We start from the raw sequence: 18,892 nt of genomic DNA on the forward strand, positions 1-18,892 counted from the left end.
CGGGTCCCGCGACTCGGCTATTGGCGCTTCCCCACCGACGCCTGCTGATGAGGCGTCCTCTGACCTCACTGTTCCTACGGGTGCCTTCCTGCGTGCACCGCTCCCGGTGCCGCAGTCGCCGCCGACGCTGCCCCAGCCGATTCGGCCGGGCCGCGTGAGGAGGCCGCCTGCACGTTACGAGCCCGAGACTGGCAGCTGGATACGGGATCTAGACCGTTAACCTATTCCGGCCCATAGCTTTCCGGTCTGGGGGGGGATGAAGAGTTTATCGCCGGCCACTAGAGGGCAGTGTCACTGCTGTCGCTGCCCGGTTATGCCGTGCTCTGACCCGGTAGTGCCGAGCGGCCATTTTAGTTCAAACATTGTTCATTCACTCCGCCTCGAGTTGAGACGTTCGTCCACTCATTCATGTAAGACTGTTTCCACTATTATATTATACTATATATATATTATACTGTTTTACTACTATACTCTGTTTCGTGGTATATATTTGTGTTGATTAAATTGCATGGATGTAATACTTTGTCAGCTTATCTTGCTGCATTACTCTGTTTCAGTGTGTCGTCATCCTTGTCAATAAATAACCGTAACTGACATTGAGGAGTGTGTTTCTTCAGTTTTAATTAAGTGTCCAAGTCCAGGTCCAGGTCCCTATAGATTCACCGACAGGCGAACATGCGTCTGGCGGCCTGCAGGAGGACACGAGCAGCTAGAAGGAGTCAGACTGCATGGAGAGTCCTGAAAGCACTGGACAAGGAGGTCATAATACATTCCCATTAACTATTGCTATAAAACAGTGATGTGTAGGCAGAGGTGGGAGAAGAACTAAGATCTTGTACTTATGTAGAAGTACCATCGATTAATTGTAGTGGGATAGAAAACGTGCAAAGTAGCAAAACATATTAATACTCAAGTAAAGTACAACAACCTCGGCCTCTTGCCCATTAACTTCCCGTCGGACGACGTTGCAGGGGGGCCCAAGGACAGGCGTAGCCCTGACACGGCTGACACGCCAGTACAGCCCCTGTCCATCAATGTGACGAGGTCAACCAACGGCGACTGCGTGGGGCCAATTGACCCCCGGGACGCCCAGTGCTCATGTCCTCAGCGCACTGTCCCCCCGGCGCGCCCCGCAGTACTGCCGTTCCCTTGTACGCCAGAGAACAATAACCGGATGAAAGGTTGGCTACTCGGGAGATATGCCTCGTCGACATTCAATACTTGCCCCCATCGGGCACTACCATGCATGGAGGGGCCACCTATCGAGATGCACGTGGACCCCGCAGCTACGCCTAAGGCATGCCACACCGCGGCTACGGTGCCTCTACACTGGCAGCGGAGGGTTCACGATGACCTCCTGCAGGACGAAGCCCTTGGGGTCATTGAACGCGTGCCATACGGCGAGCCGGTGGCGTGGTGCCATCGTATGGTAGTCACTCGGAAGCACGACGGTTCCCCCCGCAGGACCGTGGACCTCTCCCCCCTCAACAAGTTCTGCCAACGTGAGACCTTCGCCACTGAGTCCCCGTTCCACCTCGCACGCCGCGTCCCGAAGGGCACCTGGAAGACCGTCACGGACGCCTGGAACGGCTACCACAGTGTTCCCCTGCGTGAGTCGGATCGCCACCTCATTACCTTCATCACGCCCTTCGGCCGTTGGCGCTACACCACGGCACCACAGGGTTTCCTGTCGTCAGGGGATGGCTACAACCGTCGGTTTGACGCCATCCTCTCGGACTATGAACGCAAGGAACGTTGTGTGGATGACACCATCCACTATGACACCGACCTGGAGCAACACTGGTGGAGGACCATCGACTTCCTGACGCGTGTCGGCCGGTTGGGCATCGTGTTGAATCCGGACAAGCTTCAGTTCGCGGAGAGGTGCGTCGACTTCACTGGCTTCAGGGTGTCGGAATCTACCATCGAACCACTCCCAAAATACTTGGACGCCATCCGGGACTTCCCCACCCCAGGCTCCACGACGGACATCAGGAGTTGGTTCGGCCTTGTCAACCAGGTGGCTAACTATGCCCAGTTGCGTGACACGATGGCTCCATTTAAGCCGTTCCTCAGCCCACGCTGTGTGTTCCTATGGTCCCGTTCTGGAGGAGGCCTTCCAGACGTCCAAGCAAGCCATAATGGAGGCCATCCGCGAGGGTGTGGAGATCTACGACATGCAGAAGCGTACCTGCCTCCGCCCTGACTGGTCCATGCGTGGCATTGGCTACTTCCTGCTCCAGCAACATTGTCACTGTGCCTCGGGCATACCGGACTGCTGTCCAGGAGGGTGGAGGATCACCCTCGCGGGTTCGCGTTTCCTGTCCCCTGCGGAGCAGCGCTATGCGGCCGTCGAGGGAGAGGCCCTAGCTGTGGCCTGGGGCCTGGAACAGACGCGGTACTTCACGCAGGGGTCCGACAACCTCGTCGTGGTCACCGACCATAAGCCGTTGGTGAAAATCTTTGGCGACCATACGCTGGATGAGATCACAAACTCGCGTCTGTTTAGACTCAAGCAGCGCACCCTCCCATGGCGCTTCGACATTGTGCATCTGCCTGGCAAGAGCAACTATGCCGCTGATGCCACGTTGAGGCATCCTTCCCCCTCGGGTTCAGCGAACGGCCTCTCATTGGGGCTGCCGAGCGGACCTGACGCCGTGGAGTCAGCACTCATGGCCTCCATCCGAGACGACGCACGGGAGCTCGGAGCCGTCTCTTGGCCCCTCCTCGCACAGGAAACAGCGGCTGATGGATGCCTTGGCCACCTCCTCCAACTCATCGAGCAGGAGGGTGGGATTGACGTTAACGACCCTGCCCTGGCGAGTCTGTCATCGGTCTGTGAGTCCGTCTATGCCCAGGACGGCGTCCTGCTCTATCGGGACCGCGTCGTGGTTCCCCCGTCCCTCCGTGAGAGGGTCCTTCGGCATCTCCATGCCGCTCACCAGGGGACCTCAGCTATGGGGCAGCATGCCCGAGCCATAGTTTACTGGCCCGGGATGTCCGGGGACATTCAGGCCACCAGGGACGGGTGTGCAGACTGCAACCGCAATGCTCCGTCACAGGCGGCTACACCCCCCCGGCCGTCCTCACCCCCGTCCACGCCATTCGAGGCGGTGTTTGCTGACTTCTTCGACTATGGGGGCCGTCACTACCTAGTTGTCGGGGATCGGCTCTCGGGCTGGGTAGAGGTCCTGAGCTCTACGGCGGGTACTGCCCTGGCAGGTTCAGCTGGCCTGGTCCAACACCTCCGGCCGTTCTTCGCCACCTTCGGCGTACCGGAGGAGCTCTCGAGCGACGGTGGTCCGGAATTCAAGGCGAGCCACACTGAGGACTTCCTCCGCTTATGGCACGTCAAACACCGTGTGTCTTCCGTTAGCTTTCCGCAGTCGAATGGGAGGGCGGAGGTTGCGGTGAAGACTGCTAAGTGCCTCTTGATGTCCAACACCGGCCCGTCGGGCAGCCTTGATCAGGACCGCTTCCTGCGCGCTATGTTGCAGTTGCGTAACACGCCTGACCCAGACTGCGACCTCTCACCAGCACAGATCATCTTTGCCTCGAGAAGTTCTCGAACCCGCATATCCGCCTGCTATGGCGCGAGGCATGGGCGGCGAAGGAGGACGCCCTTCGGACCCGTATGTCCCGTACCACCGAGTCTCTGGGGACTCACTCGAGACCGCCCCGCCCATTGGCACTCGGCGAAAGGGTATTCCTCCAGAAACAGCAAGGCCCGAGCCCCCACAAATGGGACAGGTCAGGGATCGTGGTGGAGTCGCCGGGCCACGACCAGTATCGGGTCAGGGTTGACGGTTCGGGACGTCTGACACTGCGCAACCGGCGGTTCCTCCATGCCTACACGCCGGCAACACCCTGCGCCCGTGAGCAGTTGGCTGCGCCGTCGCCGCCAACCGCTGCCCTGGGTCATCAGCCCCCACCTATCCACCCGGGCTGGGCGACGCCCCAGGGGATTGCTCAGCGGCCGGCTGTCGGGCCCCGCGACTCGGCTATTGGCGCTTCCCCACCGACGCCTGCTGATGAGGCGTCCTCTGACCTCACTATTCCTACGGGTGCCTTCCTGGGTGCACCGCTCCCGGTGCCGCAGTCGCCGCCGACGCTGCCCCAGCCGATTCGGCCGGGCCGCGTGAGGAGGCCGCCTGCACGTTACGAGCGCGAGTCTGGCAGCTGGATACGGGATCTAGACCGTTAACCTATTCCGGCCCATAGCTTTCCGGTCTGGGGGGGGGGATGAAGAGTTTATCGCCGGCCACTAGAGGGCAGTGTCACTGCTGTCGCTGCCCGGTTATGCCGTGCTCTGACCCGGTAGTGCCGAGCGGCCATTTTAGATCAAACATTGTTCATTCACTCCGCCTCGAGTTGAGACGTTCATCCACTCATTCATGTGAGACTGTTTCCACTATTATATTATACTATATATATATTATACTGTTTTACTACTATACTCTGTTTCGTGGTATATATTTGTGTTGATTAAATTGCATGGATGTAATACTTTGTCAGCTTATCTTGCTGCATTACTCTGTTTCAGGGTGTCGTCATCCTTGTCAATAAATTACCGGAGGAGTGTGTTTCTTCAGTTTTAATTAAGTGTCTAGCGCTATCAAATATCTATGATTTTCTAATTCGGTCAAAAACCCAGTTAGCCAGATGGAATGTCGATATATCTGATTGTTTCGGCGCTAAAAATAAAATAAAATACAGTTCAATATTTCGGATTAAATATTTGGTACAGTTAGCTAGTTAGCCAGTTAGCTTCAATGTGATTTATTTTAATTTCATCAGGTTTCCCAAGAAACACAATCTTACCAACTGCAGATATAATGGGAGATGTTGAAGTTCAAGTCCAGGTCCAGGTCACTATAGATTCACCGACAGGCGAACATGCGTCTGGCGGCCTGCAGGAGGACACGAGCGGCGAGAAGGAGTCAGACTGCACGGAGAGTCCTGAAAGCACTGGACAAGGAGGTCATAATACATTCCCATTAACTATTGCTATAAAACAGTGATGTGTAGGCAGAGGTGGGAGAAGAACTAAGATCTTGTACTTATGTAGAAGTACCATCGATTAATTGTAGTGGGATAGAAAACATGCAAAGTAGCAAAACATATTGATACTCAAGTAAAGTACAACAATCTCACAATTGCACTTAAGTACTAGTTAATTGTCCCCATTTTTTGTACGTTATTATTCAATCTCACCTGTCATTCACTGTCGATGTTTTTTTTTTCTTGTTACAGAAGCACTTAACCCCCTCTTTGGCTTAGTTTTGTAGTTATTAGTATTCTTGAAATTAAATTAGAATAAGAGAGTTTGTACATTTTTTATTTTTGCTGTGTCTGATACTGTGATGTGCATTCATTAGAGGATCAGGACCTACTCTGTTGGTTGCCTGTTGCTCTGGCGCCTCCCTGTGGTGAGCATACCGACTGCATCTGTGCAGAGGTCAAGTGGATGGAGAGAAGCCTCCAGGCCTTAGAGCTACAACTTCAGTTCTTCCTGAGCAAAGCAGATGACTTGCATGACTGCCTCGTCAATCGGTATTTAAATATGTTTTAGCGACAATGCAATTTTACATAGTTTCTTGTCTTTATCTGAGGCTAGAAATTGTGAAAACAAAACCATACTTTTATACATGATCTACCACAGAAGATCACTGAGGGTCCGGTCCAGGCTAGTGATAAATGCTCAATTGTAACTTTGTTGTTTTTATATATTTTTTATGTGTTTTACAGACAGGGTCAGCTAGGGACAGAGGCTCTTGCAGCTGCAGTGCCAAGTTTCCTGTACACCTGTCAGCCTTTCTTTAACAACCTGGAATCAACAATCACCATGTCGCAGCACACCCCTGTGCATTTTGAAATATACACGAGGGTATTTTTTTTTTCTGATGGCCTGATCACACAACAAAATAAAATACCTGTTTCCTCACCTGTGGCATTTAGCCATGCTGATTAATTTGTTCTCAATATTTGGAACTAACAATGGTACTAGTTTCTACAGATAAAATACCCTTTATGGAATCTGCAGTAAGGTCTGTCGATTATTCAAAGTAACAATGAAACCTTTCCTGATGTCGATTAAATCATTCCCAGGCTGAGTTTTTAGATTGATGTAATGTCTAAAAACAGGAAAGAAGTTATTTCCTTAAAGTTAGAAACCATTAAATGTCCATTATCAAAAGCATTGAACACTGTTTAAAATCTAAAGTATCCTGCATAATATTTTTGATTGTGTATGGATTTTATTTCATCCATATTCAATGTACATTTTGCGATATTTCACAGTTTTATATTTATGTATGTATGCACCAAAAACACTTCATTTAACCAATGTTCATAATTATTTAAAAACTCCTGCAGTTTATCAAAGGAGCTATCCTGTATCGTCAAATTTCTTCAAGTTGAGTCTCAACTTTGTGTGTGTGTGTGTGTGTGTGTGTGTGTGCATGCAGCTGTTGGACTTCTCTCAGCAGCTGTGTGACAGGTTGGAACAACTGGTGTTGACCTACGCCAGCAACAATCTCCTCTGTTTGGAGGAGTCTGAGCCTAACAGGTACACAAAAAAACACACACACACACACACACCCACTTTTCTACTAATCCGTCTTTGAGGATTTGAATAACATTTGTTGTGTGTTTGAGATCAAAAACATGAAACACAAGGTAACAAAGACTGTAATGATTACATTTGGTTTTCCTTGGGTTTCCCCCCACACTAGAGTATTGCGTAACATAAATATTGTTCATTCAATACAATGATCCACATTGGACTTACCAGCAGATTTTTTAAAAAAAGGAAGTCCTAGCATACCTGAAAACTCCTCCATAGTGGAGGCATTGCTAAATATTACAGATAAACCTTATATTTATCATGACTGATTGCTTCTTGCTGCAAGTGTTTCAGTATGCAATGGAAACGGTTGATCCTGACCTTCTGCTGGATCCTTTGACCCGTGGTTGCTGCTGTAAATATTACATATCCTCTCACCTTCTAACTCTTGTTTGCATTCCCAGTGTGTCTCACTTCTACATCGGCCAGAGTCAGGTCGGTCTGCTGAATGTTTCCACGTTTCGCTACTGTAGGCCAACACCATACCTGGCCCAGGTCGACACCGGCCTGTACAAACGCATGCGCTGGAATGTGGAGGGACTGCGAAATGAGCAGCAGCCAGATGAAGAGAGGGAAAAGGACACAGAGTAGTAAGTAATATAGTAATAGTAATATTCCCCCTCTGTTTGATAATATTATTTCCTTTGATAGATTGCGTCATGTAAGACAAACCCACCCCCCTTCAAATACACACATTCCTGTTATTAATCTATTATTCAGTTACTTCCTGTGCTACGAGGACATTCCCAACCCACACGCAGAAGCAGGCGGGGACATCCAACGTGTCTCTAATGGTGACGTGGTGAGGATGTGGTCCATCGGTCAGTGGGTTCAGGGGACCCCCGAAACAGACGACATCTACAACTGGTAAACTGATTCACATTTCTTTATTAATCGCTCTATAGATGCTTCTACAACAAAGGCAGTGTATGGATGTTTTGAAGTGGGGTTTTACGGGGTACTTACACATACTCAGTAGATGGTGGTCAGTAACCCCCCTGGCTTTTTCTGATTTGAGCGTTTTGAAGGGTTTGTCTGTATTCGTCAAAGCACCTCAGGTACCAAGTCAATGACATCTCATCTACAGTAATACAACCCCACTGAAAATTATCCAAACTATCTCTTTAGGACTTTTTTCATTGCTCAGTTCTTTCTTGGGAAGTAAAATGTATTGAAAAGATAAACACATTCCTCATGTCATGTCTGATATCTGATGTGTTTTCTTAGTTTGTGTCACTTATATACCATTCATATGTCCTGTTTGTTTTAGGATCATATGCCAGATCCCTACAGCCAGTTATCAGAGACTGCTGTTTTTGGGCAGCACTGAGCCTTCGAGCTGCAGTGCTACAGACTACCTGAAGCAGCTGCTGTTGTCCCACCAGACAACAGAGTGAAAACAGTGAGGTAAACCTGTCTGTCTCTGGGATACACCATGATGGTGGTTGATCAAATGATAAACAGCTTGTTAAATTGACATCACCAACTTAAATCCCACATTATAAAGCTTTCAGCCAGTCATTAAGCAAAAGTATTTCTGGTTCTAAGCTTCTAAGGTCAACATCTGGGTTTATATGCATCCGGATGTCTGAGCAGAAACACCAGCGTCGACATCACAAGCACATCACATGACTGCAAAATGTGATACTCTCAGCCAGAGGTTGTTCAACATTTAAAGCTGAAGAGACGCCTGTTGTCAAAAATGAGAAGTATTGTTTGAAAAGCAAAGTTTTATAGATTGCAAGTTAAAAATGGTTGTATTGTGTTTGTAAAAATGGTTATGCTGTGTGTTGTGATGAGCATGTTTAACTCTTATGTGTGTTGTACACTTTTTGTCACTTTATTTTGTACAGTGTGTTAATGTTGAAGATATTTTATAAGAGACTGCATATTTTCTTGCATTTTTAAGAACATGTTGTTGTTTTGTGTTGAAAAGAAGTTCAGAAATGTTATTTAAAAAAACATTTTATTTACATGAAACATTGCATTGAAATAATTACACACAATCACAGTTCTTAGACAAGCTGCCATGGTTTGGGCTTCACAAGCTGGAGAGCCCATTTACTACATTTCAATAGTTCTGCAAGCCATTTGAATTAGTTCTCAAGATCCAACTTCATCTTTAATAAATTAATATCTTAAAATGTGAGATTTAACATTTTGGAGCCCCTTATTTAGTCTACTGTGTTCAGTTTGACCTGGTCATCATTGGGCTCATTAGTTCTGTAGACTGGACATAAAGAAGGTCATTTGAAACAAAGAATAATATCTAACATTTACAACCAACATCCTTCATTCTCTATTCAATAAAAATCTATATAGGACTCTTAAAGGGCTACTATTCCTCTAAATCTCTAAAGTACAAAAGTAAAGTGGAGTTTCCCTTCATTACAGTGAGCAGTCTTTAAAACAATATACACATAGATGCTTACAAAAACACAACAGACAAGTTTAAGAAAGCACGTTTTAAAAGTCCAGCTTTGTCAAAAAAATGCAGCGAGCGCAACGCGTCTTCCCTGGAGGACGGCAGAGCATAAACACCTGCTCGCTTCTCAGCTGCTACACAGAGGCTTTCGTAAGAGAGTGGGAGATCAAGACGGTCATTTTCGTTGCTAATATCAATAACGGGACGGGCAATCATCCTTCTAAAGAGCCAATAAGTTTCAAGCACTGGATGTGGACTCATTATGGTTCACTGCTCTTAGTTAATAAACAAAAATCAGCCTTAATGCTATAACTGATTCAAATGGGCTTGAGTGTTAACAGTCAAATGTTCCAGAACATTTTTGTGCCCTTGAATTTCTAATTTTCAGTAGTCATAAAACTGCTGAAAGTGTCTTCAAAATGTCCTCATCTTTAAACCTGTGATTTTAAAGTGACGGCCTTAAACACTGCCTGACAAACGCACAGTATCCAGACAACAGGTTCACATCGACACAGATGAACATTAACATCACACCTCCAGACCATATCGCATCACAGTTTCAACAACAATATAGTTAATACTTCAAATGACCTGATATTGAACCTTTTGAATAGCCTTACTGATCTCACAATAAAGTGACCCCTGACCTTTACAGCAAAATTGGTTTTACCCAACGTAAGTCGTCGTCTTCTAATGTTAAACCTGCACCAGTGTCGAAGGCGTTACCGGCTATCGTCTGTCAGTGGTCTGTGACGGAACCATCGTTAAAACGTGAACATGAGAAAATAACTACACGTATGACAGAAATGATATGTGGATCCAGAACATTATCCAGAAAAGTCATCTCTGCAGTTACTAAATAAAACAATCCTCATCTGGACAAAAATACATGAACATATGCAAAACCTCATTGGTGCCTGACTCCAGTGTTTCATTAGAAAATGCGTACTAGTCACACTGACCTTTGGTGAAGAACTGTAAGATCTTAACATGTCTTTGACATCAGTTAAATAAATTATACCAAATTAAGTTCGGCTAACCAGCCAAAGTATCCAAGCCTGTATTATCAACGGTATACAATTGATTTAAATAAACTGTATTAGAGTAAGCGCGAATCAGTGTTCTTAATCACCTTTCATTAGCAAGACGTCTCCAGTGTATTCTCATATGAAAATAAGGTCATAAGGTATAAACAGTTATGGCTTTAATTAAAAAAACGGCTGCAAGTGAGCAACACAAAGTGAAACAACCACATCTATCCGCCAGTTTACCTTCCATTGATAGTGGCCGTTTGGCAGCGTCGGTGTCCTGTGTGCAGGGATTTCGCACAATGACAAGTGTCTTTTTCCAGTGATGCATCATGGGATCCCGTCAGTAATCACACCGTTTCAGGTGTGTGTTCCAAAGGATTGAAATGTAATTTTATAGTCAGTGTTTAGTTTGTGTTTTCAGTGGTGTTGAGTATCAAGTGTCAGGGGAGAGGGGTGCTGAGTTTCAGTGCAGTCTCCTGTTTGTCTACGTGAGGAGACGCAGCTTCTTCACCGGCAGGTCAGAGACTTTTTCCAAGAGTAAAGACTCGTCCTAGCTTACACCGAGGACTCGGAGGTCCTGTTCTTGGTATTTCTGTCGGATGTTTTTGCTCAAATTAAAATAACTTCAAAGGCTGATGAATGAAGACATTGAAAACTAGGTATGGGTGTGCATATCATTGCCTCTAGAATAAGGTCATTTGGAAAATACAAACTTTAGTAAAATGTATTAAACAATGTCATTCATCCGTGTTCAATAAAAAGTATTTTTAAAGTCAGGAAATATCTGACTCAACACTTTAAACTATGGACACACAGGGTTGGTAATGTTTCAAAGCTGCATATGAAGATCGTACAATTTTAGAAAAGGCTTTTTAGAAAAAACGGCATTTAGATGTGCATGTCGGGTATGTTTACCAACTGAATAAAATGGTGCATAGGGGAGAACTTTAATCATGAGGTCTGCATTTCTGACATCCAGACCCTTTTCTTGGTCTACATACAAATTGGACCGTTTTCACTGATTTGATAATCTTATCTTTAACTGTTGATGCTTTAAATCTAACTGTGTAGTAAGGTCGGCCGTAGGTAGCTCTGGGGTAAGCTCTATCAGAGAGTCTAGAACCAGAGCAACACCTTTTGCTTTGATCAATAAAATGCATACTTGCTGGAGAAACAACAAGAGGAACTGCAGCACCGCCGAGCATTAGGGTCTGTATTGTTTGTGCTTGTGTTTACAGTACGGTTAGAAATCCCTGACCATCGAGTGACTCGACCTTTTTGCCCTTTCAAAGATTAGCGCAGTCTATCAGTCTCACGTTGCACCCGTCTACAGGTTGTGACCACATCACAGTTATTATTCCTTCTAATACATTTATTTGGTTGTTTTGAAAGAAAATTAAAGCTTGAAACAAATACACCTTGTGTACTAGAAACATGCTTTCTATTGTGTGATCCAATGTTTGTTAGGAACCACTGATCAATAGCACAAATTACTGGGTCTTCCTGGCAGTTTATAAATGTAATTGTTTTCGTCCTTTTTAATCCTAACAATGATGTCATCAATTTCTCTCCGGTTATCTTTATTACATAATTGGGGAGGACTGTTTAAAACTAAATTTCGACCATTGAGTTCAATGTGATCAACAAAGTGATTTAGTTTATCCTACTTTAAAACAACGGTGATGTTTCTCGAGTTATTGCCTTTGTTCCCTCCCATTGTCCAGCCCATACATTTACGTATGTCATGTGTTCTCCTCAAGTGAACATTGATTTGCTTAATTGTGTTTACAGCAACAGTTGTAAATGTGTGCCGGTCCGCCTCTTCCAGTCTACAGTGTGTGTGTGTGTTTGTGTTTGTGTGTGTGTAAAAATAGAGAGCACTTGGGCCGTGTTCCCTGTCCTTACTGTGTAACAGTACTTAAAGTGTCCCTCAGTGATGCGTCTCGAGCTCTACCACTGTCCACTCTCCCTGAGGGGAGCTCCCAGTGGCCTCTGGTGAGAAACAACTGACGGAAGTGACTGTGGCCGAGGGAGGGGTGAGTGGGGGCAGCAAGCTGGGCCACAGGCTGCTCTCCAGGGGGCTCAGCGTGCCTCCCGCACCCCCTGGCAGCAGCAGCAGCGAGGAGCAGCCGTCTCTGTTCAGCAGCAGGGTCTGATTGATCAGCTGCTGCACTATGTCCACTTTTTTCTTCCAGTCCAGCTCCAGGGGCTGAGGTCGCTCTGGAGACTCAGGAGGAAATGGGGATGAGCTGTCTCCGTCCTGGGAGGGGTCGCTGGACATCTGCGGGGAGTCTCGTAGAGGAGGAGGGCTCTCTGTGGACGGCGAGGAGTCCCCCCGTTCCTCCGACGCCCTCTCACTGTCGTTCATGTCTTCGTTTGGCGTCTCTTCTTTGGGCTCGTTCCCCTCTTTGAGCTCTTCCTCACCCTCCTCTTCATCACTGTTCTCCCGGGCTTCGTAGATGGTGCAGAGGACGGAGGAAGACAGCAGCAGCTCCGCCTGCTCTTTATTAGCCTGTTGCAGCTCTTGTTGCCACTGCATGATCTGCTGGCGCTCCTTCAGCTCCTGCTGCTGCTGCTGCAGCTGCAGCTCCAGGTCTCTCCTCTGCTTCAGCTCCTCTTCCTCTTTCTTCTTCGCCACCTCCGCCTGCTCTTGTATCTTAATCTCCAGCTCCTCCTTATTTCTCTTGATCTCTTCTTCGGCTTCATCCTTCTTCTTCCTGGCCTCTTCCTCCTCCCTGGTCTTCCTCTCCTGCTCCGCCTCTTCCAGCGGCCTGCTCTGCTGGTCCCGGCGGTGCTGCATCTCCAGCAGCTGCCTCTGGTGTTGCTCCAGCCTGCGGAGCTGGGGGCTCAGCGCCTTCTGGCCCAGGTTCCTGGGAGGGAGGTCCGCGCAGGTCAGTTTTGGCGAGGGGGCGGCCACCAGAGGTTTGACGAGGTCGCAGTAGGTCCTGGGATAAGCCGAGTGATCGCGGCGGTGTGGCTGCGGCAGTGCAGTGTAGCCTGTGTGTGAGAGGAAGCGGGGAGGGAAATGAGAGTAGCGTGATGTTATTAAAACAGGTAGCAGGATAGTGAAAGCAGTGCAGTGTGAGTAACAAGCAGAGGGGTGAGGAGGGGAGGGTGAGGCCTACAGAGGGTCATTCTCGCTGAAGGAATAGAGAAAGCATTGTGAAGCCGAGCCTAAAGTTCTGCCAGGCCTACAGCACCAAACCGACCTGCAGATATTGGTGGTTTTGAACATGTGACAGTGGGACATTGTTGAAAGCCGTGCAACAGTGACATATATAGCCTGCTCAGGGAGGTGGGGATTTTTCTAAAATCTGTGAACACACCAGTAAAAAGTGACCAAAGGTGACTGGGGGTGGTGCTTGATAAATTTGTGCAGAGAGCAAATGTGCATTTTATTTTTCCCTCTACATGTACCCCCCTTTTTTTTAAATGACACTCAGAAAAGAAAGATTTTGTGCAAAAAGAAATGGCAGCCAACTTCCTGTATATGCAATCACTATTAACTATGGTGAACTTAAACAATCAGAAAAGGTTTTTGTGAGCTTAAACGGTTGTCCCCCGTGAATGTATTTTATAGTTAGTCAACCAGCAATACATGCAAAAGCTTTCCATGCATTTATAGACATCCAGCATCACAAGAAAAACTCAAAGAATAGCTTGGCTTTAGAGGTGATCAAGTAGAATGAATACTTCCCCCACAAAATGCTAATTTGTTTATTAAATACTCACCAGCATTATTTTTGAATTCTTGAAGAAAATGTGTTTTTCTCTCATCAATCTACTCATCCTAGTTCTGATTATACGGAAATGTGGGTTGTCAAGTTTTAGCAAAAATGCATCTATTTGGACTGGATAAATGAGACTTTTAATATACTGCACAAGTATTAACATATTTAAGACCTTTTAAACTTTATTTTACTACATTAATCATGAAGGTAGGCAAGAAAGCATTTTTAAAATCAAGAATTCAAAGTAACACAGGGTAGGCAACTGATATTTAAATTATAACTTTGTGGGTGAAATATTCGTCTTAGACCAGACATTATTCCAAATGAGTACATTATGTCCTAAAGCAAAGCTCTTTGGCTGACCCTGAACAAACCAATCCAAAGTAATGTAATAAAAGTCAAGACATGCATGAGCATAAGTTCAACATCAGTACAGGGCAGCAAGAGTGCTTCAAAAAAACAGCAACACACCCACAGTGACGGGAGTGAAATTAAAGAGGCAGCAGAATGAGGAGTGGGGGCTTCTTGAGGCCGGATGAACTCCTGTTGCCGCAGAGATGCAGAAGTCGATCCACAGATGAAGATTGTGGGTATAGACGACCAACTCATGGCAGACCAGAGAAGCCTTGGTGAGGAGGTCCACTGTTCTTCGTGTCCATTTGTGAAAGGAAATGCCGGAGTATACAGTGCTAGTGTAAATGGATTCTGAACTACAGCAGTGATAGGCTGAGGAAATTCATTGTATATAGCAACTGGTAAATACAGACGTGGACGAAATTGTTGGTACCCTTCCGTTAAAGAAAGAAAAACCCACAATGGTCACTGAAATATCTTGAAACTGACAAAAGTAATAATAAATAGAAATGTATTGAAAAATAACGAATGAAAATCAGACATTGCTTTTGAATTCTGGTTCAACAGAATCATTTAAAAAAACAAAAGAATGAAACTGGCCTGGACGAAAATGATGGTACCCCTAGAAAAGACTGAAAATAATTACCCACAGGGTCATGTTAAACTAAGGGTGTCGTATTGTAATTAGCATCACAGGTGTCTTCAGACCTGTAATCAGTCAGTCTGCCTATTTAAAGGGTGAAAAGTAGATGCAAAAATGAAGCATAGACAGAAAACAACACTATACCTACTCTGAAACATTAAGAGGCTCGGCTATTTTCTGGGGCTGCTTTGCTGCATCTGGCACAGGGTGTGTTGAATCTGTGCAGGGTATCATGAACTCTCACGACTAGCAACTCATTCTGGAGCGAAATGTGCTGCCCAGTGTCGGAACGCTTGGTCTTAGTCGGTCATGGATCCTCCGACAGGATAATGACCCAAAACACACAGCCAAAAACACCCAAGAACATTGGACTATTCTGAAGAGGCCTTTATGAGCCCTGATCTAAACCCTATTGAACATCTGTGGAAGGAGCTGAAACATGCAGTCTGTAGAAGGCACCCTTCAAACCGGAGACAGCTGGAGCAGTTTGTTAATGAGGAGTGGGCCAAAATACCTGTCGACGGGTGCAGAAGTCTCATTGAGAGCTACAAAAATCGCTTGATTGCAGTGATTCACTCAAAAGGTTGTGCAACAAAATATTAACTTAAGGGTACCATCATTTTCGTCCAGGCCAGTTTCATTACTTTGTTTTTGTTAAATGATTCTGTAGAACCACAATTCAAAAGCAATGTCTGTTTTTCATTTGTTATTTTTCAATACATTTTTATTTATTAGAACTTTTGTAAGTTTCAAGTTATTTCAGTGACCATTGTGGGGTTTTCCTTTCTTTCCACGTCTGTAACTGGATGTTTTTTAAGACCTTGTAATGAATGCTGGTGGCGTTTGATGATTTGCACTTTCACACCAATCCACAGACCATAATTAGGCCACTCCCAATCACCCATTTCAATAAAACTGTACAGTGAGAGAGTACATCATTGTAAAAAAAAATCTAATCTTTATTTAAAGTTTTTATTACTCCAAAAGATGGATGAACAATTTAAAGTGCAAGAAGATATGAAGAGTGATCAGGATTAAGGAAGAGTGCCTTTATCATACGGTAGGAGAGCGACAGAAACAGACAGCAAGATACAATCAGTCATCAGCTTTGTTCAGTAAAAAAGTGTTAGGATAAATAGTACACATGGTAAACATTTCATTCCGCATTTCTTTTGTTTTGCTTGATTTTCTTCCTCTTTAAGAGCTGTAAACAGACAGAGCTGAATCCATGCCAGGTCGAGGCAACCGCATGATTCTGCATTAGGTTAAGCAGACGCCAAAACCCAGGCCCGCTCACACATTAGGAGTAGATAGTAGCTATTGCACATACAGGAACTGAAGCCGTATAATCATCACGGAAACACTATATCAGAGGGAAGCTGTCCTCTTTCCCTTTTTTTTTGCTCTGTTTATTTTGATTACATCCACCCCCAAAGATCAGGACAAACGCTGACGACGAAGAGTTACGACAAGAGCTACGACAGGGAGATATTATGGGGTTGCTGGAGCAGGGGGCCGGGGGGGGGGGTGGGAGTTAAGGGTCATTACTTGGGCTGTTAGGGAGATGATGAACTATACATTACCTGCAAAAGAGTTCTCAGTCTTTTCACAGATAGCAGAATAGTAGGCAGGCTGGACGTCTTCTTCGGCTTGCTGCAAAGTGCTCTGGGTGGACGAAGGATCCGGGGCTTCCTCGGGCCCCGGCACGCCACCGCAGAGGTTCTCAGCGGGCTCAGCAGAATCTGATTCCTGCTTCCCACACTCGATGTACTCTGCGAGGCCCAGCTGTGGTGGGATCAGACATGGCTCCTTGGCCTCCTCGGACAGCTCCTCCAGGGAGAAGATGCCGGGGCTCCTGACGCAGCTCTCCCCCGTGGACTGGGCATTGGAGTTAGAAGCCGTGGTCATGGTGTCGAAGCCGTATGACGCTAACGATGTAGCGGACGGTGGGGTGGTGTCTTCTCCTGCACGGATGGCCTCCATGTCAGCCTCTTCTCCCTCTTCCACGGTGGAGAGGCAGCGCTGGGCTGGAGATTGGCTGTCGAAGGTGATGTGGCAGACCTTCGGCATCTCCAAGGAATCATCCAACTGAGCCTCCCCCTCTGTGTCGCTGGCCTCGTCTTCTGTTACGGAGGTGGAGGAGGGGTTGGAGGTCGGGGCGGTTGCAGGGCCTCCCAGCACTTCATCAGCGGGCAGCGTCTCGGCCTCGGCTTCCTCGCGGTCCAGCTCAGGCTGCGGGGACAGCGGCGCTGCTTGCACATCCTGAGTCATCCCGCAGAGCTCCTCGGGAGTGCTGGTCTCACTGCTCAGGGTGCTCGACAGAGACATCGCCTGTGTAGAAAGGAGAGCCGGGGCCAGGTTCTGCATCGGAGCTAAATTCTGAGTCTCATCTCTGACGGAGGACTGATGGGGAGCTTCTTGGTTTTCAGGAGCCAAAGGAGCAGAGTCGAGTTCCAGCCAAGCTTGTTCTGAGGCCTGAGTCGGGGTCACAGGGTCTGCGCGCCAGGGGTCAGCTGAGGGGCCTGCTGCTGCCGCTCCTGCTTCCTGGGAAACAAGAAGCTGCTGATGCTCAGGGTTGGCCCAGGGATCAACAAAGGGGTTTGGTTGTTCCCACTGAGCAGCAGGGGCAGAGGGGAGCTGAGGAGGGGGAGGCGGGGGCTCGGCCACTCTGTTCAGGTTGTCCAGCCTTTCATCTTCGGCGAAGTCATCTTCATCCGCATTCCCGTAGCTTTCCAGCCCACTCTCTGTCACGCCCTCACTTGCCATTTCCACATCTTCATCCTCCTCCTCTTCATCATTCGCGTCATTATCATGCCGGAGCCTCTGCGGGTCGTCGGCCCGCTCCGAGCCCACATCCATGTCACACACCCGGTCGTCGTCAAAGTCATCGTCCTCATCGAAGTCGTTAGCTGGGATGTCAGGAACCTTCTCAAAGTCAGGGGACCCCGCTGAGGCTCCTTCCATGTCGATGGCTCCTTTCAGACTGCCCTCCCCCAGGTCGTCCATGCTCTCGGTGCCCTCAAGGACCCCGGGGGCGCTCAGCTCAGAGGCTCCCTGCTGGCTGCCGCTCACCTCCTCAGAGTCTAGCTCGGAAAGCAAGGTGCCGCTGGCCCTCCAGGCAGACCCTCCGACAGGACCTGCCGAGCCGGGACGAGAATCCTCGGTGGGCTGCGTGGTCCCACTCATTTCGGACACAGAAACCAGCTGGCTCCCCTCCCTCTCCTCCTCATCCTCCTCCTCATTTAGATTGGTGGGAGGACCTTTCAGAGAGATGGCATTTGCTGCTGCTGTGAGGGCTTTAGAGGTGGAGGGGGTTTGGTCGATTGGCAGGTGAACAGGCTCCTCTGTGTAATCTGGGGGACAGGCCACTGGTGGTAATGCAGGCTCAGCAGGGGCAGGGGTCTGTTCCTGTGATGTGAGGGGTAAAGCACTGCTCTCAGTCTGCATCAGAGGGTTGGATGTTGGTGGTAAGGCTGTCCTTACAGGGCTTTGAGGAGCAGCTTCCTGTGGCTCCACATCCGGTGTGGTATTCTGGGCCAAGACAGGGGGAGTCTCCTCCGTCTCCTCCTTCTCTGGTGCAGAGACAGCAAGGGCTGAATCTTGTGGGAAAGACTCTGTAACATCTGTTTGTGTTTCCGGAAGTACAGCTACTGCTGCTGCTGCTGCTGCTGCTTTGGTAGTATTGGAAACACCGGTCTTCTTTGCGGCACTGAAAGGTTGGGCAGCCTGAGGGGGTTTTGGTCCTCGTTTTGCCTGAGGAGTGCTGCTGTTTGGAGGTTTGTTGGCTGGAGAAGCAGGAGGGGATCGTCCAAAGGGCTGTTTGTTTTGGGACAGAATTGCAGCTACAGGTTTCTTGGAGGGAGTAGATTTAGCAGGGGATTTGGTCTGCGACACCTTGGGGTCTTCTGCCTTGGTTGTTGACAATTTGCCAGCAGAGTTGAGCTTTACGGTGGCTGCGGGTCGAGGATTTTTCTTGGCAGCAGCGGATGTCGTAGCTGCTGTAGGTTTCTTTGCGACTGCAGCAGAAGGCGGACGACTGACATCTAATGCAAAGATAAACAACAAACGTCAATTCACCCAATC

General features: G+C 47.7%; 2 protein-coding genes across 4 annotated transcripts in view; one reads left to right on the forward strand and one right to left on the reverse strand.

Annotated features, from left to right (window-relative positions):
* Positions 1 to 362: 362 nt before the first annotated feature.
* Positions 363 to 8,502, forward strand: c5h19orf67 (chromosome 5 C19orf67 homolog). 3 transcript variants are annotated; one of them, XM_063884624.1, is made up of 9 exons: positions 363 to 410; positions 4,798 to 4,980; positions 5,379 to 5,553; positions 5,749 to 5,887; positions 6,468 to 6,568; positions 7,030 to 7,215; positions 7,346 to 7,492; positions 7,896 to 8,032; positions 8,174 to 8,502. In XM_063884624.1, exons 2-8 carry the CDS (start codon positions 4,836 to 4,838, stop codon positions 8,020 to 8,022), a joined length of 1,020 nt encoding a protein of 339 aa, XP_063740694.1. In that variant the 5' UTR covers positions 363 to 410; positions 4,798 to 4,835; the 3' UTR covers positions 8,023 to 8,032; positions 8,174 to 8,502. The 3 variants fall into 3 exon arrangements, with proteins under 3 accessions (XP_063740694.1, XP_063740692.1, XP_063740693.1); XM_063884622.1 differs by having other exon boundaries at positions 7,896 to 8,502; XM_063884623.1 differs by lacking the exon at positions 363 to 410 and adding an exon at positions 4,563 to 4,578 and having other exon boundaries at positions 7,896 to 8,502.
* A 70-nt stretch (positions 8,503 to 8,572) lies between these two features.
* Positions 8,573 to 18,892, reverse strand: part of prr36a (proline rich 36a) — a 39,925-nt gene continuing 29,605 nt past the window's right edge. Inside the window, exons 5-6 of the mRNA XM_063883920.1 lie at positions 16,393 to 18,852; positions 8,573 to 13,078 (exon numbers count right to left, since the gene is read on the reverse strand). Coding sequence (XP_063739990.1) covers positions 12,012 to 13,078; positions 16,393 to 18,852 — 3,527 coding nt within the window. The 3' untranslated portion in view covers positions 8,573 to 12,011. The remainder of the gene's footprint in view (positions 13,079 to 16,392; positions 18,853 to 18,892) is intronic.

This window comes from Eleginops maclovinus, chromosome 5 (assembly GCF_036324505.1).
Source record: "Eleginops maclovinus isolate JMC-PN-2008 ecotype Puerto Natales chromosome 5, JC_Emac_rtc_rv5, whole genome shotgun sequence".
NCBI lineage: Eukaryota > Metazoa > Chordata > Actinopteri > Perciformes > Eleginopidae > Eleginops > Eleginops maclovinus.

Coding starts and splice junctions, on each gene's coding strand:
- c5h19orf67 (XM_063884622.1), top strand. CDS start 4,836: ATGGGAGATGTTGAAGTTCAAGTCCAGGTCCAGGTCACTATAGATTCA. Junction 6,569..7,029: donor GAGGAGTCTGAGCCTAACAG/GTACACAAAAAA, acceptor TTGCATTCCCAG/TGTGTCTCACTTCTACATCG. Junction 7,493..7,895: donor ACAGACGACATCTACAACTG/GTAAACTGATTC, acceptor TGTTTGTTTTAG/GATCATATGCCAGATCCCTA.